This window comes from Carassius auratus, unplaced genomic scaffold, assembly GCF_003368295.1.
Source record: "Carassius auratus strain Wakin unplaced genomic scaffold, ASM336829v1 scaf_tig00216794, whole genome shotgun sequence".
NCBI classification, from domain to species: domain Eukaryota; kingdom Metazoa; phylum Chordata; class Actinopteri; order Cypriniformes; family Cyprinidae; genus Carassius; species Carassius auratus.
In genome coordinates, this window is record NW_020528740.1 from 159,584 (window position 1) to 185,589 (window position 26,006).

The window sequence follows — 26,006 nt, forward strand, 5'->3', positions numbered from 1 at the left end:
AACTTGTACCTTGAACACAGTCATGTACCTTTTTCAAAATTGCAAAATTAAAAAGTCCTTGTTTATGCAGTTGTGTGAAAAGAAAGGAGATGATCCTAGTTTTCCTCCTCCTCGACTTGCAGATAAATTGTGTTGCAAATAAATGGGAATATTAAACAACTTTCAAGTTCGTTCTCTTGTCATGTTGTTTGAGGAAAAGTACCAAAAGTTAGTTCACTCTTACCAAATTAAGTTTTCAGGCAACTATTTAAACCGTATAAAAAATTATGAATTTATTGTTTGCAGGCATTCAAATTTACAAATTTTACAAGACACAGGCATTAAAAAAAAACTGATTAGATAACCTCATAATCTCAACAAAAAGATAAAAAAAAAAAGTGTCAGATTTTGGTAAAACATTCTTGTGTTGATTGTCTAAAAGTAGTTAGCAAGCCATTCCAGTTCGTATCTGAATGAGATCCATCACTCGTGCTGGGTCACCATCTTCAACATCCGCAGAGCCATTGGCCCCTGGTCAGATGGGATCTGTGATGATGTAATGGACAGAGATGGTCACATACACTCATGAAATCTAAAAATAAATACTGAGTAATGTATTTTCCCTTCAGAAAAATGAAGCCAAACCACCATAGCTTCTGCATTTAGACCATGCTAACACTACTTGAATATAATGATACTGAACCATTTAGAACAAAAAATAAAACTGTGTACCATATGCCCAGCTTTGAGGATCCAGTAGAAGGCAAAGTTCTTGTAGGTCTTATAGAAAGCTCCAGTTTGCCTCTGTGTTTGTGGGTCCTCCAGTGCCGTCCATTTCATTTTGTTGAAGTATTGGAGTCCGTCCCATTTCAGCTGTTTCACCCACAACTCCTGACCTGCTCACAAATAAACTCAAATCAATTATCACTGCACTGCAAAAACACTATCCTGACAACACCCAATAATAATGGTCTAAATATCAAACTGATGGGTAAAGTGGATTATAAAAAAAGCTTACTGACTTACAAACACCATCTATTAACATCCGACTCGGGTAATCTGATCACAAGCGGTCAGCTGTGGCACATTACCAATTACACCAAGCACTGCATTATGAGCACTTGAGATCAGATTTAATAGACAGGATGGTCTCTGGTTTCATGACTTTATAAATCAGTGTACAGCAAGTAGATTTTGTTTGCTGTCTGGGACATATTAGTTTGGACACACACAACTATCAAGTGTAAATGGCCCAAGCACTATAGTCTAAAATGTGTTGGTCGAGAGTTGCCATTCTGAAATGTTTCTAATGCTTGACGTCCTCACCCATTGTGTCCACTATGAGATCCAGCTGGCCATTGTAGATGGTAACATTGACTCCAGCAGCCAAAAGCTGATCTACAATGTCCACCACAGGTTTCATGAAATCTCCTGCCATGCTTTCAAACACTGCTTCAGCTTGTCCTGAAGGAACAGGAGAACACTTGTAAGACACACAGTGTTACACAATTACCTCTGTAAATCATAAAAAGAATAATGACCTCCCCATGTGACATTATTTGGTATGACACCAAGCTTCTTTCTGATTGGCCCATTCATCAACTCTGAGAGGGACTGACGGTGCAAAGGGCGAATGTGGCGACGCTTCAGTGAGGCTGTAAAAACAAGACAAAACGGTGAGCAAACACTTCCGTTTATGTCACAAAGAAAGTTTGAATTTGTGCATGCTGAGCTTCTCACAGAGGAATCCATTGGTTTGATCTGAACTGGTCTTCACCATCTCATCTGAGTTTTGTGTGAGGATGTTATAGAAGTTCACACCATTTGTGTTCTGTAACAAAAATCACTGAATGAAGCATGCATTATATCTAATTTCTTGAATTAAACGATGCATTAAGTGAATTTAATCTTAAACTCCTGGCGCTCGACTCACCTGTTCCACTACATTCTCAGTGATGGACCACAAGTCTGTGGCTTTTTGGTACTGGCCCTGTCTCACTGCTTCCAGCACTGCCTTTGCTGCATTAGTCACCTCGTCCAGTCCATTGTCATCCAACAGAGACTATAAACCACAGCACAGAGACACACATCAGTAGCATTAAACCCTCTGATCAACATGCATCTGAAGTGTCAGGACACAATCGCATACATTTCATGCACTAAATTGATTATACACCATCATTTTGGACCAAACTAATCAGAAGCATTTGAATGGTAGTGTATTGTTTTGATCAGGCTAATGCAATCATGCTTAATCTCTCTGGAGAGACAGAGGTGTTATGATGAATGACTCACTGTGCTGTAAAGATAAGGACCCCATGTCATGACTGAATCTGCATAGAGAGAAAAAGCAATCAGATGTGTTGAGTGCTGTATTGTAATGCATCACACCTGGTTTTTGCTGTCATGTGAGTCAGGACTATACATGATGAATATGCATAATGAGTAGTAAACCAAGATATGATAACTCATTAGAGAGACACATAGCTGTACACAAGCAGGCTAAATTTGACAAGCTTATTACAGACCTACAGGAGAGATCCAGGAATCTCCCAAAGCCACCCCAGCAAAGTTGCATTTGATTGAACCAGCCTGAACAGCCTAAAGAGAGAGTAAATAAACATTCAGTGCAAATTAAATTAAACTAGAATAATCTAACAGATAAAGGCCCAGTTTCACAGACAGGGTTTAGACTAAACCAGGATTAGGCCATAGTTCAATTAGGAAAAAGTTTAAGTTTTATAAACGTGCTTAGAAAAAAAAAACTTGTGTGCTTTTTGAGATAAAACAAAGGCCCTAATATATTTTAAGATCAGTCGAAACAGCTCAGACTTACATTTTAGTCTAGGACTATGCTTAAGCCTGGTCTGTGAAGCCAGGGGAAAAACTAGTATTTTAAACTGATGCCAGATTTACTTTTGCAGAAGTAGGAACTATTGTGACGCTTCCACATATAGATGAAATCAGCAAGCACGTGACCTTTTTGGTCTTGTGTGTGTTGCTACAAAATGACTCTCATGAAGCCTAAAGGGAGAACAGTTATTTCAGTACCTTTGTGAGTTCGAGGGAAATAGCTGCTGCCATTTTGCCTCCATAAGACTCAGAAAATATGTAGAAGGGAATACTCTGTTGGGGAGAAAAGTGAGATACCATGTCAAATGTTGAAAATATATTAAGCTCAGTCTGATGGGTATTTTTGTTTTGCTTACTTGAAACTCTGTCTGTTTAGAGAAAAAGCTCTTGAGGAGGACCATCATGTCTGATGCAACCATTGCAACGTCCTTGGTGAGGGCATCTTCAGTGTCTGTGTAACTGTATCCGGTGCCCACTGGGTTATCCACAAATAACACACTGGCAGCACGCACCTGGATAGACACATATATTTGTAGGTGAAATATAAAATATTCACAAATTCCTTTTTTTATGTATATAATGTGTATATATATAAAAAAAGTTATTTATAAAGAAACAATGAAAATCAAACGAGGCAATAAAATATTCTGTATTTCTCAAAATAAACTCCTCAATCAATACTATGGATATGGAAGTCTAGAAAATATATCTTTACATACCCAAGAGGTTTCTCTCAGCTTAAGGTCTCTGTCAAGAGGTCCAATTTCCTCAAAATTGCCAAAACCACAGCTAGATCCGCCAGGACCTCCCTAAAATAAACAGGAACATGAGCAACCATAGATGTAATACAGAAAAGAGAGGGAAAATCCAGCTGGAAAAACAGAAAAGGTATAACAGAGATATGATCTGGAGAAGGATGTGGAGAAGATATATGACGGATCATGCTGGGCAGATGAGTGACAAACCTGAAGCCACATAACCAGAGGTAGATCTTTATAACTGGCACTGGAGCTATTGCCGTAATAGAGCCAACAGAACATATGAGCTCCATCACGGACATCAACATATTCCCATGACTCTTTGGTTTCAACTGGAACACAACTTCCTGTGAAAACAAGAACAATAGAAAATCACATTATATTAACTTAAGTCTGAAGATTGCACAAAACTATTCTTGTTCTGAATCCTCATTTGACCCTGTGCCTCATTTGCATACAGTTTGCAAGTTTTTGCTTTCATATGTTTCCAAATACGTTTTAATGTCAATGTTATAGAATTTGTTCTAACATAGGCATTATTTAATTACATTTGACATTGTGAATAATATAATAGCCAGTCATTAAATTAAAGCCAATTAAAGCGCATTAGTGTATCTGATTCATTAAAAAGAACCGACTCATACGAGTCATCGTTCTAATAACGTGAATGCATGTTCGAATTCGAAAACCCTGGACAGAGCCTAAACTGAGAGAAATCATTCGGGTTCTTTATTATTTTAACTCGGTTCTCGGTTCACAGATTTGCGTATAACATGATGCAAATAAATTAAAAAACGGACATTCTCTTTCGCTTTCACTTTGTATCTAAAGTTACAAAACATATCAGTGCATCTCCTCATGTTGCAGTTCCACTCCTTAATACCAATAACCACAAAAAGTATAACTGTGCCTGAAAAGATACACACAATCCCTACAAATTTCCAAAGGGGTAACATTCAGCAGGCTATAATTTAGATATATTCCGTACCTTTATAAAAGCTCACAGCAAGCAGCAGCACAGCCAGCATGTCCATCCACGAGCGCGCCATTATCATCGATCTCAAACAGTCTGCCGCATGGGCTGTATTCAGACCCACCACCACTAAACCCAGTCCTCTGGACACTGTGGTGTGAGGATCAGTATCATATGACTTCAGTCAGCTGACGAACATGGAAGTAAACTGTAGTTATTCTCTTCCACACCAAGAGAGAGCAGCAGAGTGTGTGTTTAAAACAGTGCGCGCCTCCATCATCCTCATTGATAATGAACTGCTCGGGCATGGCCACCTCCAGTCTCAATTCTGTCAGGGTTAGATTGTACTTTGATTATCCTCCTCCCGCGACACCTGAGTGTCGGATGTGTTGGTTGTTGGTGAACTTAAACAAATCCCGAGTTGTCGCAGATCTTTCCAGCATCATAAAGGAAAAGTTTGGCTACAGCCGTAGGACTATTTTAGACTTGTATATAGAGGATTGTTACCTGCCCCCCACAGAAAGTATTTATATTGTACGTGATAATGATAGCATAAGGTAAGAACTGTATTATGTAATAACATGGCGAACGTTTATGCTAGTTTAAATGACCTTTGTATAAGTATTTATCATGTCTATTGACAGGGTGAAGGCATCCAGTGCTGTTTACATTAATGGAGAAGAAGTTTACCAGAACCCTGAAGCTCAAAACTCAAAGACCAAGAAAAGAGTAAGAGAGGATGAAACGCAGATCAGCGAAGGTTTAAGTACAAAAAAGAAACATGAAGATGCACAAATCAATGGCCACCCCTCAAAAGAAGACTGAAACCCCGTCTTCTACTAAAAACAACAGGAAAAGCATTTCTGCTGTCCCTACGAGTGACAAAACAACTTGTGCCAAGACTCGGCAACCAACGTCAAGTTCTCCGGACAGCAGTGAGGATGAGTCTCACTATAAAACCCCTACACCAAAACCTAAACCCAAGCAGAATGGCGCTGCCAGAAAGTCACGGAAAGAAAGCACATCTTCTTCGGATGACACAGAGAAATCCAAACGCAATGTTGCTGTACAGTCTCTTCTGGTTACACCTAAACTATCTAGCACAACCTCAAAACTTCCACTACAGACTCCACAACGCAGAGAGAGCTCCACTGATTCCTCTTCCTCATCATCATCACCCAGCCAGGCCAGAACCATAGCGAAGAAATCAGAAGTAGCAACTCTGCCCTCCACAGCTACAGCTCAGTCAGTCTCGTCTTCTGTGTCTAATAAGCCCCAGGATAAGGCAGAGAGCTCAGACTCTGAGGCCAGTGAAATAGAGCTGGTGATAAAGAAACCAAACCTGCAAGGAATGGGATTGAACATTGCTGGGCTGAGCCCTGGTGTTAGTGAAGCAGCAAACAGAGACCGAGGAAACACAAGAGGTCAGGAGAGAGGCAGAGGTCGAGGAGCGAGCCGAGGCAGTGGGAGAGGAGGTTTTGGTAGGGCCAAGGGAACACCTTGGAAACAAGACTTTCAATTCAACTATGAAAATGGAGAGTGGCAGAAAAAGAAAGATTCTCTAACTAATGAAAGTTTTATTGTGCAGGTGAGTTGAAAGTGAAGATAGGAAGAAGATACTGCTACTAGGGCAGCTCAAATTTCAAAAAATCAAATTTCTAATCGCGATTACAGTTATGGATGCCACAATTACCTAATCGTTCAAAGCAGCAATTAATCGTTCAAAATCCACTTATGTTATTCTGCGTGCCTAAGATGCGTTTTTTTCTTTCTACATGTTATCTTAAGGGTTTTCCCCATTATTTTAATTTTAGTTCTAGTATAACATTTATAATATCATTCATATTTTTACTTTTTTATAATTTAAAGAAACCAAAATGCTTAATACTATAGAAAAGCACTAACAAGTACTAAAAGCACTAATAGCTTTTCAGTTAGTTTTTTTCAGCTTGTTTATTTTCATATAAAAATACAGCATGTAGCCGCATCAAACAATGGTATAAATATCATTCAAAGGAAATTGTGATATTTTTGTCATAATCGTGCAACTGATAAAAATGGCCTTATTTAATGTTTCAACCAGGGATCTGCGTATAAGATGTACAAAACATAAACGATTTTCTTGGTAAAAGAAAAAAATTAATATTTTCTTGCTTATCATGTCATTATGTTATGATAATCAGTGTTTTTTGCTTCCTCAAAAAAAATATTATTTTCACAGTAACATTTTCTTAAAAGTATAATATAGTAATGTTCTCAGCAAATTTTTATTAGTTTTTTTTTAAAGTCATTTCTATGTATTAATTAATAATAGATATTCTAAATTATAAGTACATGATTACATTCATTTTTTTTTTTTTTTACATATTAATCGCCATACAGGTAATTTTTTGTGTTCCTGTAGAATCCACCTGAAATAGCTCCCAGATGGGACTACACTGCTTTACCCTTGCTGGCAGCTCCCCCTGCAGTGCGCCTTTAAGGTACAATGTGATATGATAAATGATAATAGATATACTTCAGTGTTTTTTTTTAATGCCTTGATAGTTATTTCTAGATTCAGTGTCCACGTGTAAGTTCTCTTTGTGTTTTTCATGGTTCTCTCTTGTCTTAAAGCTTTTGGAGCTGACTGAGAACTACACACCAGAGGTGTCTGATTATAAAGTAGGCCATTTTACACTTCTTTAATGCAAATTGTGTTGTGTGTAATGTAAATTAACAGTTTGCTGTTGTTATGTAGGAAGCGAAGATTATTGCATTCAGTCCTCAAACAAAAATGATAGAGCTTGAACTTCTTTCTCAACCTCAAGGTATCGCTCAAATAAAATAGTTTGCAACTGTTTCAGTTCTATTAATTTAAAGCCTTGAGGTTTGCAGTTGCTTTATTAAACAATCTTCCTTCTGCAGCAATACTTTATTTTATTATGGCTAATAATATTTTATAACTATAGCTTCAGCTGAACCGGGCAAGTTTGACCTGGTATATCAGAACCCTGATGGATCCGAGAGAGTGGAGTATGCTGTCACACATGGATCACAGGTACTGAACGCTCTCTTAAAGAAATAAGCATCGAAGCCATTAAAGATGTAGATGTTTGTTTCTTCATTTAAATGAAACCGATTTGAAGAAAATTTGGCATTACATCAATAACTCACCAATGGATCCTCTGTAGTGAATGGGTACCGTCAGAATGAGAGTCTAAACAGCTGATAAAAACGTCACAATAATCCACACAATTCCAGTCCATCAATTAATCTTTTCTGAAGCGACAAGCTGTGTGTTAGTGAGAAACTTTTTTTTTTTTCATTTTTAAATATACTTTTAAATCTTACATAATAACCACGTCATGTTCACTCCCAAGTCACATGGGTTTTTAGAATGGCTGCAACATTGAATTGACTAATCAGAATTCAGATCTATCTACTTATTAAAACGGTTTTACAGTGGATTGGAAATACATATGAACTGTTCAGGGGTCCTACTAAACAAAGGCCAATGTACTTGTCATTAAATTAATATGTGAATAATATGAGTTATATGAAACACATACACTTACAAAATTACATTTTGTTATTAACTTTTATTGTAGGGATGCACCAATTATCGGAAGATTTTTCCTCAATTAACAACCGTCGGCATATCAGCTATATGAGGAAAAAGGCCGATATAACAAACCAATGGTTTATTAGTGAACTGTGTGAAGGCACTGAGATGTATAATGTCTGTTGTATAAGCCTAGCGCTGTTGTCTGCACTTTAATGCTAATAAAATAACAAAAGACAAAAAATCGCACACTATTCTTGACTAAATAACTTTTGTAAATTTCATAAGTGTAGCGGACCTCATCTGAATGATGACCAAAACGTTACTGATGTTTTAAGTTTTTTGCATCCCTTTTCACAAAAAAAAGAAAGAAAAAAAAAGAATCTCCATAAAAGCTTAACAAAACACAGCACGAAAAGTGCATATTAAACTCTCTCTTAGTTGCATTATCATCAACATACAGCCAATTACACAAAACACTTATTACAAATAACAGTAAACGAAAATATACAGATCTGAAGAACTGCCTGCTTTCCTTTCCCATATACCTCCATAGATTAGAAAACCCGTCAAAATAAGAGTCCTGCCTTAGTAAAGGAGATCTCATAGATATTTCAACGTACAAAAATTATGAGAAAAGAAATTATAAGATTAATCATAATAAACCCCTGGTTTCACAGACAAGACTTTAGCTAGTCCCAGACTAAAATGCACGTTTGAGCTGTCTCAACTGAAAATATCTTGCTCTGACATATCTGAAAATGTCAGTGTCGTTGTTCTTTGACAATTTTATTAAAGTTGCTTTTTTGTAAATGTTGCATTTCTTCTATAACATTTTTGTAAATATCTTAATTTAACTAAAGTCCTAGCTTACGCTAAACCCTGTTTGTGAAACCGGGCCTTTTACAATAAAGACGGATTAAGTGTTACTTTACATGTTTTTACTTTATTTCTGTACCTGAAAACTGTTAAACCTACCCAAAAAGCACTGTTTATTTAATAAGTATTTTTGTTCTGTTGTATTTATGTAGGCCTGCTGAATGTTAAATGGATCCAGTCCATGTTCATTAGAAATTATCTGTTGAGGCGAAATACAACTGTTAGTATAATTTAATATAGGTGTTTTTTGAACTGTGCTGATTTAAAACATGATTTGAAAAATTTCAAATAAGAGAAGAAGTGACAAATATCGGCATTGGAATCAGCCAATATGTTTTTGTTAATATCGGTATCGGCCCAAAGAATGCTGTCGGTGCATCCAAACATTATTGATAGGGAGATGTTTCAGATATCAGCAGTCGTAGTTGTATGGAAAAAATAGCTTGTAGTAAGAAGAGTGTTTTGGACTAATTAGCACCATGACTGATTATTTCTCAGATTTATATTATATTTTGAATTCAGATTACGGATCATAATTCCAACACTTGCTGGGGAAGTGCATTTTACACAAGTTTCAAAGGAATATAAATGTGTATATGCTATGTGTTATGTGTATATGCTATGTGTTATGTGTATGCACATGCAGTGTCCTGACAGTGCTGTTGCGAGCACAGTTTGGCAAAGCTCTAAACCCTCTTTTGTAGTTTGGATTGTAACCCCATCCCCCAATCCCAAACAAATGTTTCTTCCTGATTATCCCTTTTAATTGTTGAAGTGAATAAGGGCAGTTCTTTGTACAAGTGTATGCTGTGGCAGGCTAAAACAAGCGTTTCTTTGATGTCTTTCCTGCAGCTGACTGAGCGCTGGGATTCTCTTCTGGAGCCCCGGCTCATTGTGGAGAATGTTGGATGATGGTCACACAAAACATGTTAACTGAGCCAGACCTACACGGACAACCTTTTATTTTAATGCTGTTTTGTTGAAACAGCTTATTTCTATATTGTATTAACCTTTAATTTTATTCTCAATGTCAGTTAAATAAATATTTTTTATTTAGATGGTAGTAGAGGTGATTGATTTATTATGAGTGTGTGTTTATACAGTGGGTGCAAATAGGCTGTTTTTACATAGGTTTAGGTTTTAGTACGAATTGCTTAATTCTTTGTCAGTCTCACCTGTCACAATTTGCACTTAGTGTAAACAATATTCTACTTGTTGCTTTTGAGAAGGAAATTGTGTGTTAATTTGTTCTGTTTAAAAATAAAGTTGAAAGTAAAAAAAAAAAAAAAAACTGAGCAGCATTTCTGCTAGAATTTATACAATTCATGTCTTTAGATGAATTTAAATAAAAAGTAGTGTCATCACAAAAGCAAGCAACAAAACTGAGACTAAAGCATATGTGTACTGTTTGTAATTATTTTTTCCTTTATGGTATTGTTACACCATGCAAAAATAAGTAAATATTTTAGACATGTATATGCTTGAAAAAGTTCCTCTATAAGTTGTTCTGAAACTTTTTGAACAGGAGATGTGTACATATTTCATATTTTGCCTATATATATATATATATATATATAATGTATGTATGTATATGTACACGTGTAATACTGCCTCTGAAGAGCAGTATTAAAAAAAATATATATATATTTAATTTTATTTTAAACTGCCCTTCAGAGGCTACAGAAGATAGTTACATGTTCCCCCCGGCTCTTAAGGCATTGTGTTTCCTTCTGGAGCATCAGTGAGCTTTTCAATCTTCTGTAATGGATTCATATGAGTCCCTCAGTTGTCCTCAGTGTGAAAACCAATTTGTTGGACCTGAAGTATTTTTCTGAAAAACTGCGGGCAGTTTAACTGTTCAGGACAAAGGGACTCCAGAAGAACTATCACTAAACAAAACAACACCGTATTAAGAATCAAGAGTATGTAAACCTTTGAATCGGCTCATTTTTATACATTCAGCTATTATTTTCTCTTCTAAAATATCGTTTTTGTTAAATATTCAGGTCAATACTAAATAAACAATAACATGCATTTTGTATGATCCCTCTTATTTTGGTAAAATTGTTAACATTTTGCAGATTCCGAAAGGGGGGTGTAAACTTCCCAACATTAGTAGTGAATAGAATAAGAATATTATTCTGAACAGACGTAGCTATAAACCGATATCCATTCAGTAGTGTTGACACCCTGAGCAAGAGAACATGAACGGATACAGCCGATAATGTATCGTATCTTTTGTTTTGAAACCTCTTTAATTGGTGATCCGTTCTCTCTTAATTCAATCCCATCCGAGTTTCGTTGACACTTATGTCAGTTGCGTGAACCAATCCTAGCGAGCTAAAGGCGTGCGCGTCACACGCGACGTCAAAGCCTCCTCCTCCGCTGCGCCGAGGCTCTCCTCCAGCCGGACTGAAGCGATGCTGCGAGGCTGAGATGATGGAGAGCTCGCTCGCAGCTGCCCAGGCTCTCTGATACAGCGCCTCTTCACAAGGATGGACGGCAGTGTCTTCCCCGACCAAGAGCAGCTGCTGGGTTTCCTGAAAAAGCTCAAAGAAGTGTTCGACGTGTGCGACGAGGACGCAGACGGATATATTCGTGTTGAGCACTTCGTGGACCTCGGTCTACAGTTCGGCCAGGGAGATGAAGTAAGAACCTCTCTATTTATATATTCACTACCTCGTTTCGGAATGTGTGGCTTTTAAAATAGCGGAGCACTTTTGTACCCTACTTCTTGCAGTCTCTGGGTTCAATTAAAACGCTTTCTCCAAATTTGTGCAAACAGGTTGGTTTATCCACTTATAGTATTTTCTGTAATTGGTGCCAGACTGAAGCTATAGGTTTATGGTTTATTTAGGATCTTAGCAGTTTAATAATTGCACTTCCGCCAAGTAACCAAGACAACTGTCTCCTTACTCTCCCTCATCAGCTGTGATGTCATCAGGCATCACTTGCAGATTCAACCGTTCATATGTATATACGAATGCATATGATATAGCTGAATAAATAAGCTTTCCATAGATGTACGTATGGTTTGTTAGGATTAGACAATATTTGACCAAGAAACTGAAAATCTGGAATCTGAGGGTGCAAAAAAAAAAAAAATCACCTTTAAAGCTGCAGATGAAGTTAATCTTATCCATGCACTAATCAAAAATTATATATTTATGAAAGGACATTTACAAAATATCTTAATGTAACATGCTATTTACTTTAATATCATAATGATTTTTAGCATAAAATAATTATGACACAGTGTATTTTTTTAGAGTAGGTTATATCACAATATTAATTTCACTAGGCCATTGGGCATTTTAAATGAGAAAATTTGATAATGGATAATTGACTCACTGTACAGGACATGCAAAACATTAAGAATTATTATTCAGTTTATTATTTCAAGTATTCAAAAAAGTATTTCATGGAAAATGTAACCTTTTGTTATTTTGCAAAATTCCAGCCTGTCAAATAATATATGTTTTATTTGTCTGTGTAGTTCAGTTTGTGCTTCCTAAAAGCTTGCCAATGAATGCTTTGGTCTAGACATCTGTCTAATGGAGAGCATCTCTCCTCAGAGTGACTAGTCAATATCCACTGCCCCGTGTGAGTTCTGCTCCTGCTGAATATCAGTTGAGTTTGTGTCTTTTATTGCATTCAGTTGCGATTAGCTCTCTGACAACAAAATATAGCATGTGTCTGTGGACTTTCTCATTTACACAGTTCTACTACATTTATTAATAAATCAATTAAAGTGGCAACATAATGAAAACAAAATTGTCTCCCATAAGGATTTATTTAATGCTACAATAAAGCGTGTGATTGCGTTCCCCTCTCACGGTGATCGTTGAGTTGATCTGGCGGAGAACTGCCTGTAATTAGAGCGTGACCGAAACAAACATCATAATGACAGGAAACATGGGTGCTTTGGCTAATCCTCATGATCTTTTTCTCATTCTTCTGCCCAACTGGGCCACACTGTGTTTGTCAGGAGGCCTTTTTAATTTTTTTTTTAGTAAGAATCACTCAGGAGAAGACGGACCCCTGAATGTGCTTTCTCATGTCATTAGGCTGATATGAAGGCACCATACAAACAGCAGAAATTACGGCTATAAAAATACTCATTTCCTTTGCTGTCACATGGCAATCGATGTTTAACACTCTGAGGATGCTGAAGAGGCCTTTCCTTTCAGTTAAAGCAGGGTGGTGTTTAAGTTAGTGCAGGTAGTGTTTTGGATCTGAAGCGTACACAGACTTTAAGAATGATATCTGGATTTATCAGGGTCATTTTGAGATTGGCTGGAGATTTTGGTAATACATTAGTATTTTCTCTACTTGACACAAATTATAGTCTTTTTTTCTGCATTGTGTGCTGCTCAACCACGTGCAGCCATTCTTGGTTGACGTTTGCTTTTTTGTTCAGCTGATTAAGATGTTTAATTGGCTTCCTTTACACATTCAATAGAATCCGTAATGAATTGAGGTGCCTCAAGGCTCTTTGACATTTAAAATAAGTCTCTATAGTCTCAGTGGAAACAAAGTAATGAAAGCAGTAATGAAAACGAAATGAGCAACCTGCCTCAGTTTGCCTACATCTTTTTCAGGAAACCTTGATGTTGTGCATGGCCTGGATTATTAAAATCACAGATTATCTCATTTGATTTCAGAAATGAATCCCATGCCAGCTCACTGAGTTGTCACAGAATGGTTTTATACCGAGTCAGGCCGTGGGACTGTTTTTCTTGCTAAACATGGTGAGACGTAAGCAGGAGTCAGCAGTGGTGACAAATGGGTGATTTTATCTGATTTATAGTGGGCACAAAGGGGAAGGACTCGTCGTCTTTCTAAACCTTAAATACAGATTAAAACCTAAAGACAAATAATTACTGCTGCATAGGACAAACGCACAGTGTTTAGCTGTATGTGATCACCTCTCAATGATTTGTGCATTATAATGTGGAACTGTGATTTTACATTATATTTGATGTTTTAAACATTTTGTATATATTTTATATGTTATGTACATTACGATTTAGTTGTTTTTGTAGGTTCTTTATTTTTATTGGGTATGTTTATTTTTTTCTGTTATTATACACTTATGTTTGGGGTTGGTAAGATACACACTAAACCTAGTGTACACCAGATATGGCCTTTGATTGATATGTTTGGGGTTGGGCTTTCAGTTTCATTTTTTGTTATTATATTTTAGTATTATTCTAAAGTTTGGGGTCTATAAGATTTAAAATAATAAAATGTATCTTATGCTCATCTAGGCTACATTTATTTGATCAAAACATAAAGTAAAAACAGTAATATTATGAAATATAATTACAATTTTTATTAAATATTTTCTATTTTAATATACTGTATTTTAAAATGTAATTTATTCCTGTGATGTTAAAGCTGAATTTTGAGCATCATTTCTCCAGTCTTCAGTCTCATGATCCTTCAGAAATCCTTTTGATATGCAGAATGACTGCTCAAGAAACATTTCATATTTCTACTTATTGTTACCAATGTTGAAAACAGTTTTGTTGCTTATTATTTTTGTAGAAACCATGAATTTTTTTCTTTCTTTTTTTTTTTTTTTTAGGAAATCTTTATTTTAGGGGGTTTACAATCTTTAAAATAATAATAATAATAATGCTTTTGCTGAATATATATATGTGTATATATATATGTGTGTGTATGTATATATATATATATATATATATATATATATATATATATGTATGTATGTATGTATGTATGTATGTATGTATGTATGTATGTATGTATGTATATATATATATATATATATATATATATATATATATATATATATATATATATATATGTATTTGTATATATATATATATATGTATGTATGTATATATATGTATTTGTATATATATATATATATGTATGTATGTATATTTAGCTGAATTCTATCACAACAGAATCTAACTGAATATGGAAAAATAGTAATAATAATCCTGAAAAAGTGCAATGAACAAAATGGCTATAAAGTAGTGTATTTCTCATTGTTTTGGTGCCAGGTTGTACCAGTTGCAGTGCTACAGCTGAGTGCTTTGTGCAGAAGGAAGTGATGTAACAGCAGGAGGTACAGTCACAGATGACTGGTCTCTGTGTGGTGCTAGTCACAGATTCTGACTCACAGTTGTGAGGAGCAGTTCATGATAGCAGCTTGAATGTTGGTGAAGACTGTCTCCTAGCTTCCCGTCAACCCCTCCTTCAATTCTTTTCTCTACTCCGTTATTTACATTTCTCTAAATGTCATACCCTTATACCCATCCCTTGTTCCTTTTATATTTGCTGTTATCTCATACCCTTTCCTTTTCCTCTCCTGGCTCATCTTTTTCTTCATCCTCCATCTAGTCTTCAGCTTCACTCCTTCTTCCTCCCCGTCGTCTCTCCCCTCCCCTTCTCCTCCTCCTCCTCCAGTCTGTTTCCTGATGATGTGGTTGTTGTGATTGGTATGCGTGAAGAGCACGAGGATGTTTCAGTGCAGAACGTGTGGTGAACATGTGTGCTGTGCTCTCCATCCCTTCCCACAGGCTGCACTGGGGTGGCCTTGAAGAGCGCTTGCTAACATTGAGCCCTTGATGCAACACTCACTGACAACAGCACGGCTTGACAGGGACCGTGACAGAAAACACAGTGACAAGACCGAGCTTTAATTTAATCTTTCACAGATGTTATTCAACCTTTCTAGGCTCAAACGTAACAGAATGCAAAACTGGCAACGAAAATGTTGCATAATGCATCACAAATGCTGGCTGACTGTGAGGATGAAGACTGATGAAAGACTCTTGCTTGATCAGTGAGTTCACAGAAACAAAGAGTTCAGAATCAGCCTGCAGATATTCTGGGCTTGGTGTGAATTTTTTATTTATGCTGCTCTCACCAGTTCGTAGTTATGTAAACTGAACACAACTGCTCTAAAGTACTTCTTTAAATTAACATTTCGACTGAAAGGGTAAATTCTGTCACTGGTTACTCACCGTTCAAACCTGTATGACTAGTAAAGACATAATAAAAGAAAAATACCCCATGATTTTCTCACTCTCAATACATATGACTTGCTTCTCTCAGACGGATACAATTATATAAAAAAATGTCTTGGCTCTTTCCAAGCTTTATAATGATAGTGAATGGCTGTTGATATTCAACAGTTCAATAGAAGTCCAATAAAGTGCTTCTATCCAACATAAAAAGTGCTCCACATGGCTCCATGGGGTTAATAATTCCTTTTTTGTAGGAAAAATAAACATATTTAACATTATAAACCATAATCTCTAGCTTCCACACGGGAGAGTGCCGTTCCAGCTGATTCACTGCCATTATAAAGCTGGGAAGGGCCAGGACATTTTTTACATTACATTATTCATTTAGCTGACGCTTTTATCCAAAGCGACTTACAATTGCTATATATGTCAGAGGTCACATGCCTCTGGAGCAACTAGGGGTTAAGTGTCTTGTTCAGGGACACATTGGTGTCTCACAGTGGATTCGACCCGGGTCTCTCACACCAAAGGCATGTGTCTTATCCACTGCACCATCAACACCCCTTTTTAATATAACTCTGATTGTAATTATTTTTGAAAGAATAAAGTCAAACACACCCAGGATGGCTTGAGGTTGAGTAGATCATGGGGTAATTTCAAATTTGGGTGATCTATCCCTTTAATGAAACCAAAGAGATTTCTGTCGTTTTCATTTTCCTCAAACCTTCACACTGCCAAAAGTTTAAGACATTGTAAACCTAATCAGTATGAGCTGAGCATGAATTATGATTACAATGTCTTTATGAACTCTTTTGAAGACAATCTTTGCTTGATCTGAATAAGTGAAATCTCTAAATAAAATGTACCAAATTATGCTCCTCTTTTTCACTGATATGCAGATGATATTATATATTCAGTCTATGTAACCAGGGCCCTGTTTCACAAAACACGTTTATCAAATAAGCCAGGGTACTAATGACCCCAAATGGTTGTGTACATGTTATATTTCTCTGAATCTTTGAGCTGAGCTAGAAGAGACATTTAAGCCAAGTGACTGATTTAGTCCATGTGTGTTCCTCTTTTCCTGGTGTGTGCATGCACCATCACAGAGATGCATCACCTGCTTCCATCTCCATCCTATTGCTATTGCTATAAATGCCTCTATTTCTGTGGCAGTGTGGTGAATCACTCTAGCAGGTTGAGCGGAGGGCTGCAAGACTGAGCGTTTGTCAAGAACACTTCTTCTCTTCTTGGAGGAGAATATATTTAGAAGGGAGTGACGTCAAGGAGCCGTGTGTGAAGTGGGAATCAGTTTCGATGGCTTCTGTGTTACCATGGAATGTTTTCTCATAAACTCTCATAAACATGTCTGGCAGCCCTCCCACAGGAAAGAAAAATGACTAATGAGAGCTCCTTAATTACTTAATAATTGTTTCTTAGAGCTGTGAGTAAGATCCAATGGAGATGAAAAAGACTTAGAAATCTCATTACATTCTTCCAAGACCATTTATTATCTGAGCTATGCGATTCCATTTCATTTGATTGATTTAACAATGGTCTAGTTTTTGTTTAGGGAAAGTTTGAAACTCTCAAGTCATGAAATAGTAGCCTGTGAGCAACGCAGTATTTACTGTTAACAGATACAGCTATGCTTGACCGAGTCAAATCGTCTTGAGTAAGCGAGTCTTGTCGGGATCAGTCTTTTTCACCTGGACAGCTGTCCATCACAAAGACTTGCTGACAGTGCCGACACGTCCTGACAGCAGCTGTACCAGTGCTTCATCAGTGGGAGGTGAAGCTGACCACTGATAATACGCACATCCTCTCATTTATTTATAGAAGGGTACCATACTGAACATGTGATCGTCCTCATCATGAAGGTGACTTTGTGGTTACTGTTCTCACAACTGTCCTTATTTTTCAGGTGGAGAAGTTGGCCAAGTACCTGGATCCCAACGCTCATGGCAGAATTAACTTCAAAGATTTCTGTCATGGAGTGTTTGCAATCAAAGGTAAGAGGACAGTTCTCCTCCAACAGTATTTCATGCCCATAAATACCACTGATGAATCTGTTTGCATTAGATGAAAGGGTTTCTTAGAACATAAGGGTAAAAATCTCTGAAATATGACTGCAAACATAAAGTAAAAAACATAGCTACATGAAAAACATATTGTCGTATTATGTTAATATTTTTTAATAAAAAATTTACTTTATTAAAAATTAAATGTATTGTGTATTCCTTACCTCGGGTATCACAAACTGGGATTCGTGACAGAACTGCAGTTGGTGCATGAGATGATAATAAGCTAATAATTAATAAAATCATGAAAATCTAAAATTAAAATCATTTAAAAATACAAACAAACAAAATATTTTGTCATTTGATCACTAACCAACATTAGAGAGTCATGAATGTGCAAATGAAAACCTGAAATCTTTGGTAGTACTTCAAATAAATATCTTATTATGGCTGTGAATAAAAAAATAAAATAAAAATAATAGAAATAGTTTAAGAAAATTTATTTTGCATATGTATTGTTAGTTTAGTAAAAAACAAAAATACAAATTTGCTTATCAGGTGAATGTCTTATTTTAGCATGACAGAAATACTGATTATGAAATGTATTTTTATATATACTAAACTTTCCTTTAATGGTCTAAATGTTCATCTCTTCTGTTCTGTCACACACAGCTGTTAGGTTCAGCACAAAGTGTGCCAAACTGAAGGGCTCTCCAGAGATTAAAGCTTAGTTACTAGACAGCATGTTCTTTTAGACAGACAAGATGTCCCTGAATTAAAAAGAGCATGTTGTACATCATTCCAGACATTTGTGCAATTTTATCTCCAGACTATCACTTTATTTTACTAAACGATTAATCAGAAGAACCCAAAGCCTTCTGCATTGACTTGTGTGTCTGGTGAAAATCTAGAAATGCATTGGATAATGAATAGCCTTGGTGAGCAGAATCTGATTAGAGATCTCTTCTTCACCGCTGATCTCCCTGATTGAAAATAACCACATTTGAACAACAAATTACGAGCATCTCTGGGTGTGCCTTTAATGAACCGTTTATCAGACTGAAACATTTTCCCGTTTAACGACAGCATAGTAATTCACTTGTTAGTGTGGGTTGTGCTTCCCGGTTAAAAGACGGGGGCATGTTATTCCTGATTATAGTGTCAAGCATCACTGTGAGGTTTTCTTAGGTAGACAAAGTTACTACGTAATCATGGTTCGGCAATCTAATTTTACTTTATTTATAGCTGTTTTGTGACACTTATTGCCTTGTCTAGCTCGTCCCTATTTCACTGTCATTAAAAGCGCAGTAAACAGGGTTACATTTGTCAGCCAGGGACACTCACGTTGCTTGGCAAGCTAATGCAGCAGAGATGTGCCAGCGGGCACGGGGACCCGGGTAGGACGTCTGTGTGCCAGCGCTCTTTGGAAGTGGCTGAAGAGGGAGACAAAGGCAGGCCAACTGGGCTCCAGGCCCAGAGACCTTGTCCCCCAGTGTCCTGTGTTTAATGAGCCCCAGTGGTCTTCCCACTCACTCTTTCCCTAATGAATCCCCCAATCCCGGATCCCAGGCATGCACAGCAATTCTACAAAGCCAAAGCCTATGTTTGTCATTTTAAGGGTCCCAGAGGAGACCGTGTTGTTGTGTGTGGTGCAGGATTGTTAGTATAGCTTGGTCATTGGTCTATATTTGCTCTTCTATAACAGGCATATTGTGCACGGCTTTATATATTTATGTATTGCCCACAGTACGTTCCCATTCGGGACATTCCCGGAGCCAAGGCGAGCTGTGGCCCACTTGAGATATCACACAGAGCACTGAGTCTTCACTACATTTTGTGTTATGTGACTATAAATGGATCCGAGGCCAGGGCTGCCCTCCGCTGCGCCTCGCAGTTTGTTATTTATTCATGACATTTTACTTAGCTTGTTGTATTTCTACAGATGGGTTTGTGTGTTTGAGACAATTTAGTCATATGTTTAAGAGAACAGTTCTTCTTTTCAACATTTTATCTAGAGCTAAACTTTAGTTTTATCAAAATTTGGTAAACCTTGACAGGTTTTTTTTCTAAAGCTCATAAGTGGAGCAGAGAATCTGTAAATTTTACAGAGGGTTTAGATTAATAATTCATGCCTGGTTTGAGGAAACACAAAATGTCGTCAAACAGAGGAATGAAATCTAAAGTGACAGAAGCTGATTTATACATACAGTACAATAGCCATATAGTGTCTAAGTGAGAAAGACACATTTCTTGAATTAGTCAGTGTATATCTGAGAAGCATTTTTTCTCTAATGAAAAATAGATGGATGCATCAAAATCCTTCTAAACTAATGTAGGAGTGGTGATGCAAACTTAATCTATAGCCATCTTGTTTTAGGTCTATTAACTATTTTTTTATAATAGACAGATCATTTTTGAAGTATACAGGCAACTCAAATCCATAATATTATGTATGTGATAATACCTGGGCATCATCTCTTTCTTGTTTATGAGACAAGTTTTTTTTTTTTTTTTTTTTTTTGTGATTCAGGCTGTGAGGAGATCCTGAAATCAGCTCTTGGGACCCCCAACATCAGTGCACAACCATACCAGACGGACAATGGCTACTACTATCAGGTGGGCAGATTTCTAAATGTGTCTGGCTAGTTGATGCTGTTGTCTTTACTTAACCACATGAAGTGTCTAATTATATTGTTGTCCCCTCCCCCAAAAACCCAAGACATTAAGTCCGCTCAGCTGAACAGGCTTGTTTACCATTGTTTACATGCACCTAATTGCATCCCATTTAATTAATGGCCATTGACCATAATAATGAGGATCTCTGAGCTACTAGAACTAACGTCTCTATTGCAGTTACAGGCTCATATGATGTTGCTGTACTATGTGGTCATGTTAACTAAGCGTATGCATGTTTTAAGCATTGCTGTTTAAATGAGATGATTTAGGCCTTTAAAGCAATCAGCAGCAAAAAGAACTAACTCATTCTGATATATGCACATGCTTTCTGTAACAGTATGTTGGACCCGGGCAGCTCTTAAAGTGAGTTAATCTGTCATTTATGTGACTCAAACAACAAAAGAGAGATCATCTCTTTGATAAGAAGAAATATATAATTAGTTTACTCAGTGAAAAGTATTCTTATTCATTTGAGGAGTTCATTTACAAAAACACATAACTTTGTTCTTAATCATTTTAATTTTTTTTATTGTGCATTGCATTGAATTTCAATCAAACTTCAAACTTCAACCTCAAATCAAATCTTATTTAGATTAGGTAAAAAAATATCTACATGATACAGCTAACTAACATAATAAAACACAATAAAACATGATAACATGATAAAAAACATGATTAAAAAAAAATTCAAATAAATTCTTCATGTGTCCTACTGTCGTTTTTTATTTTATTTTTTGTCCTGTTGCTTGTAATTATTTTTTTTACTCTTATTTAACCACTGGTTATTTACTTGTCTTTTTTTTTTCTTATTTCTGTTTTTTATTTTATTTAGGCTAGTCTTTTGTGATATTGACACTGAAGACAAGAATTGTGAAATTTCTATGGTATAAATTTTTTTTATATCATCAAGATGTTATTTAATGCAAAAAAAACTTTATCATATATCGTTACTGTGAAATAAGATTTTGGTCATATCGCCCACCACTTCTAGAACTCTAGAAGTTGTCGAGAGATGACTAAATGGTTGAAAGGTTTGGTGTATGTGTTAGCACAGAGAAATGCTTTTCCAGGGGAAATAGCATCAATAATATAGAAGAAAATGTTTTTGTGTTTTACAAATAACTATCATGTAATTTAGCACTGACGTGGTTATGGTTGGCTTGGACCGGGCTAATATATTTGTTTGTACATGTTTTGTATCACTTTTCACTCCTGCTTGTTCTTATCGTGTTCATTTGCACCATATGGAGGCAGTTAAAACCCAACAGCAAGCCAGAAACTATAAGCACTTCTGTTGGCAGTGTGTCTAGACGCATTAGGACACTTAATGGAAGAGGCATGTATTGTTCTCTGATATAACAAGAAACGACCTTCTTTTCGTCCATACAGATTCAGTGCCTGGCTTATGTGAACTTGATAGATGAGAGTAATAAGTGGAGGCAAAATGCATCCCCAACATGTCAGCTTTCACTCACATATACACAGCAATCCTTACTGCCACTGTTTCACAGGCTAGTGCTTGAGTTACAGTTGAAGCCTTGTAAAACATAACCTGACACCAGACCTTTTAATGGCTGCTGTCAACATGCTGTATATATAAGACTCAATGGAGCTGTCAGTCAAACAGCCAGAGTAGAGGGCAATCCTGACATCCATAGACTGTACCTACTGTACACGAAGACATTTAGATGTATTATTATGTGATTAATCACTCACTGTTTTTATTAGAGCTTTTAAAGGCCTTTTGATATTAAAATATGATGCATGTATATTGGCTATGATTTCATAAAAAGGTCTTATGGGTTTTGAATGACATGAGAATCAATCTTTACAAGCTGTAAGGTGTTTTTTGCTGGACTTTGATATAAAACGTTTCTTGCTCTTTCTAATGAACAACATTTTTTATTTGGTAGCAATGCCTAGTTTTGAAAATGTTTTCATTACTAAATTTATTGATTTCCTCATTACAGTTAACATCATTTGTTAAGCACAAGGGCTTGCCCTATAAAACAGGTCATTGCAACAGTGTTCAATCATCACTAGGTGGCAGTGTTTGGAAAGAAAACAGATTAATTTAGCTCCAAACAGACCTAGAAAAGGCTTTTATTAGCATTACAGCAACACTTCAGAGATAATTTTATGTATGTGGATTAGAATTCTGCTCAGAAATGGCATTATGCAGATGTATTAACATATGGCATACTGATCTAATGTCACTTGTGTTATGCACCATCGGTTGTAATCTAAAATAGCTCATTAATCATTAGAGCAATGACTGGACAATTTTAAGCATTTTATCAATCAAATGGTACATTTCAGAATAAAGCTGGTTCGTGTGAATATTAAACACTGCAGCAGCAGCAGCAGTAGTGAACAAGCCTCCTCTAGGTACAGTGTGATAAAGAAGAACCATTCATAACATTAGGAATATAATAATGAGCTTCATAACCATATTGCCATTTATTTGAAGACACGCTGCTCTCATATAAAAACCTAGAAGAGAAAAGAGAAATTTGAACAAATCTATAAGTTTATAGCTAAATGTGCTGCTAAAACAAGCCATGTTTGATCAGTTCACAGCCTGAGCAGGATGTTGTAGTAAATTATTACATTTAGTGTCGTTTAAACCTTTCTGGAAAATCCAGCACTTTCCAGTATTTACAGGAAATGTTATGTGTTTCCACTCAAACCGCAAAAGGGTGGTGCAGGTATTAGGAATATTTCCAGGGTACCTCCTGCTGTACAGTTTTATTATTATTATTTTTTTTTGGTTGTTTATTTAGCTTTAAAGTGTGGGACTGCTGTCATGCGAGGATGTGCAAATGACATCTGCATTGCTCTCTCTGTGCTCTGCTGCAAGCTCTTCTATTAGCACTTCAAATGAACACTGGACTGAAGCGCTGCATTGATCTTCTGCAGAGCACCTTTCTTTCTCTCCCTCCCCCCCTCTCTCTTTCCAAAAACAAAAACTATTGACATGTTAATTTTCTCTTACTGTTAACAAGACACTATAAGAGAGAATATATGCGAATGACACTAATATTGCCATCACAGAAATATTCATAGAAATATAGGCTATTGTAACTAAACTAAGATGCAATTAAGCTGCCATTTGCTGATATTGTGTCTGTAATATCTGTCTCTTCACTGGTCAGGTAGCACAGTCATTGCAAGGCTTTCTGATCACAGCAGTGTAGTGTGATTGCTGTCACAAAGAGTCACTGTCATACTAACACATCAGTGTCTAAACAGTTGTGTAGATCATTGTGCACACACGTGTTTTAGAGATTATGGTTACAGACAGCTGATCAGATTGACCAAGCATATTACCTCTCATGTACAGGACCTGCTTGAGAGCAGTTAATGGCTTACTTGGTCTGTTAATGCTACTTATGTGAATACAGTATCCTCTGTTTTCTCTGTTTGTGGTGAAAATAAGTCACAGTCGTAATTTGTAAGTTTATGTTATTAATTATCACACAATAGCTATTGAAATTATAACACTTTATAATAAGTTTCCATTTTTTAACTATATTTAATGCATATAATGCATTAACTAACAATGACCAATACATTGTTACAGTATCAATTATAACAAAGGTGCTATGTTTTAGTAAGAAGGGGGGAAAAATCACAATCTGAAACAAAAGTGCTTCTATAGTTGGGTTTGTATAGTATGTGCGTGTATGTGTATGTGTATGTAGTGTTGGGTACAGATCACTGGTGATTGAGTTTGAGCACAGAGATGTTTCTTCTGAGTGACTGCTGCTGAATGATCGTTGAGTCAGAGCACTAATGAGCCTGTCACATTGATTACACTGATGGATAACCACAGAGAGAGCATGTGTTGAGGTGGTCGTCCCTTGTGAGCTCATTTTACTAAAGATATTAATCATCTCTTTTGTTGTTGACATCTAAGGAATAGAGAGTAGGCTACATTTTCTTTTCTTTTCTTATTGTCTTGTAGTCTCAGCTTTCTGCCTGTAACATCAGTGTCTGTACACAATGTCTTGTCGTTTTATGAATTTTTGGTTCGACTAAGCTGAATCTGTAGAGAAGAGACTTTACTGCTGGTGATTGGGAAAGTTGAGACTGAATGTCCTTGGCTGTCATTGAGAATGAGAGATTGAAGGGTTGAGTGGTGGAGAGAGCAGAGAGCAGCATCTGTCTCTGTGGAGCATTCTTCAGTTTTGCTCTATTGTCTGTATCTCAGGTCGCACCAACTCTAGTGTACATCAGGAGATTTCGAATAATGGATTATATACAGTAGGTACTGAAGACTCAATGATGGGACTTTTGTGTTTGTGATTTATAGCCATTCAAAAGTTTGAGGTCGGTAAGTATACATTTGAAAAAATACATAAAAAAAAAAAAAACAGTAAAGGCCCGTTCACACCAAGAACGATAACTATAAAGACAACGATATTAGCGTCCACACCAGCGAACGATATTGTGTGTATTCTAAGCGGACGCGCGTCTGCTGCTTTAAATTCCCGAGCTCGTGACAGCAGGATTGATTCTGATTGGTTGGCAATGTTTTTATCGTTCATCAGAAAAAAATCGTTCTGAAAGTGTCACTTTCACACCATACCCAGTGTGAGCTTGAGGTTGCCTGACATTGCTACCATTAGATAAAATGTCAGTGTGTTATTTAGAACCGAGAGCACAGCATATCGTTTCTCTGTGCCTTTATTGTTATAGTTGTGGTGTGGACTCCGCTATTCTTTAATATTGAGAACGATTTTTAGAACTATATCCTTTAGCGTTATCTTTATAGTTATCGTACTTGGTGTGAACGGGCCTTAATATTATTACAATTTAAAATCACTGTTTTCTATTTCAGTATTTGTAGTATATTTGTTGTAGCCTAATTCATCAGTGTTCAAATCCGTTGTGCTGCTTAATATTTTTGTGGAAGCTGTGGTACTGTATATATTTTTAAGGAATATTTGATGAATAGAAAGTTTAAAAGAACAGCATTTTATTTGGAATACATTTATTTTCTGTCACTATATATAAATATAAATATATATCTCATAAAGTATCTGTATCTGCTCAGAGTAGAATGCATTCAGATGATACTATGAAGCAGATTGGTGCTTAAGCAGGATGAGATTGAAGCTGTTTGTATTTCAAGCACAGACGCATGTTGAAATGAGATGCACAGAGACAGTGTGTGATGAAGATGTTTCGGTGCGAGTAAAGCCCGTGGCTTTCATGCATCACAGCGCTCACTTCATCAGGAGCACTGCAACTCTGCTCGATGTGACATTGAATTTCACAGGCCAGTGCCTGTTACCTGTGAGCCTAAAGGAGAGA

At 36.6% G+C, this 26,006-nt stretch overlaps 2 protein-coding genes and 1 pseudogene across 3 annotated transcripts in view; 2 read left to right on the forward strand and 1 right to left on the reverse strand.

Moving 5' to 3' along the window:
* Positions 1-257: 257 nt before the first annotated feature.
* On the reverse strand, positions 258-4,728 carry LOC113098967 (retinoid-inducible serine carboxypeptidase-like). Its single transcript, XM_026264013.1, has 13 exons — positions 4,579-4,728; positions 3,798-3,937; positions 3,552-3,641; positions 3,189-3,344; positions 3,031-3,105; positions 2,508-2,580; positions 2,275-2,312; positions 1,913-2,041; positions 1,720-1,810; positions 1,521-1,634; positions 1,306-1,443; positions 712-875; positions 258-525 (listed from the first exon to the last, which is right to left on the reverse strand). The coding sequence occupies exons 1-13, from the start codon at positions 4,643-4,645 to the stop codon at positions 463-465; spliced, it is 1,338 nt and encodes a 445-aa protein (XP_026119798.1). The 5' UTR covers positions 4,646-4,728; the 3' UTR covers positions 258-462.
* Positions 4,729-4,829: 101 nt separating this feature from the next.
* Positions 4,830-10,373, forward strand: LOC113098968 (coilin-like; annotated as a pseudogene).
* Positions 10,374-11,371: 998 nt separating this feature from the next.
* LOC113098963 (rab11 family-interacting protein 4A) overlaps positions 11,372-26,006 on the forward strand; it is a 40,748-nt gene continuing 26,113 nt past the window's right edge. Inside the window, exons 1-3 of one of the 2 annotated variants that reach the window (XM_026264007.1) lie at positions 11,372-11,634; positions 17,915-18,002; positions 20,542-20,627. In XM_026264007.1, coding sequence (XP_026119792.1) covers positions 11,482-11,634; positions 17,915-18,002; positions 20,542-20,627 — 327 coding nt within the window. In that variant the 5' untranslated portion in view covers positions 11,372-11,481. The remainder of the gene's footprint in view (positions 11,635-17,914; positions 18,003-20,541; positions 20,628-26,006) is intronic. The other variant, XM_026264008.1, reaches the window with a different exon arrangement.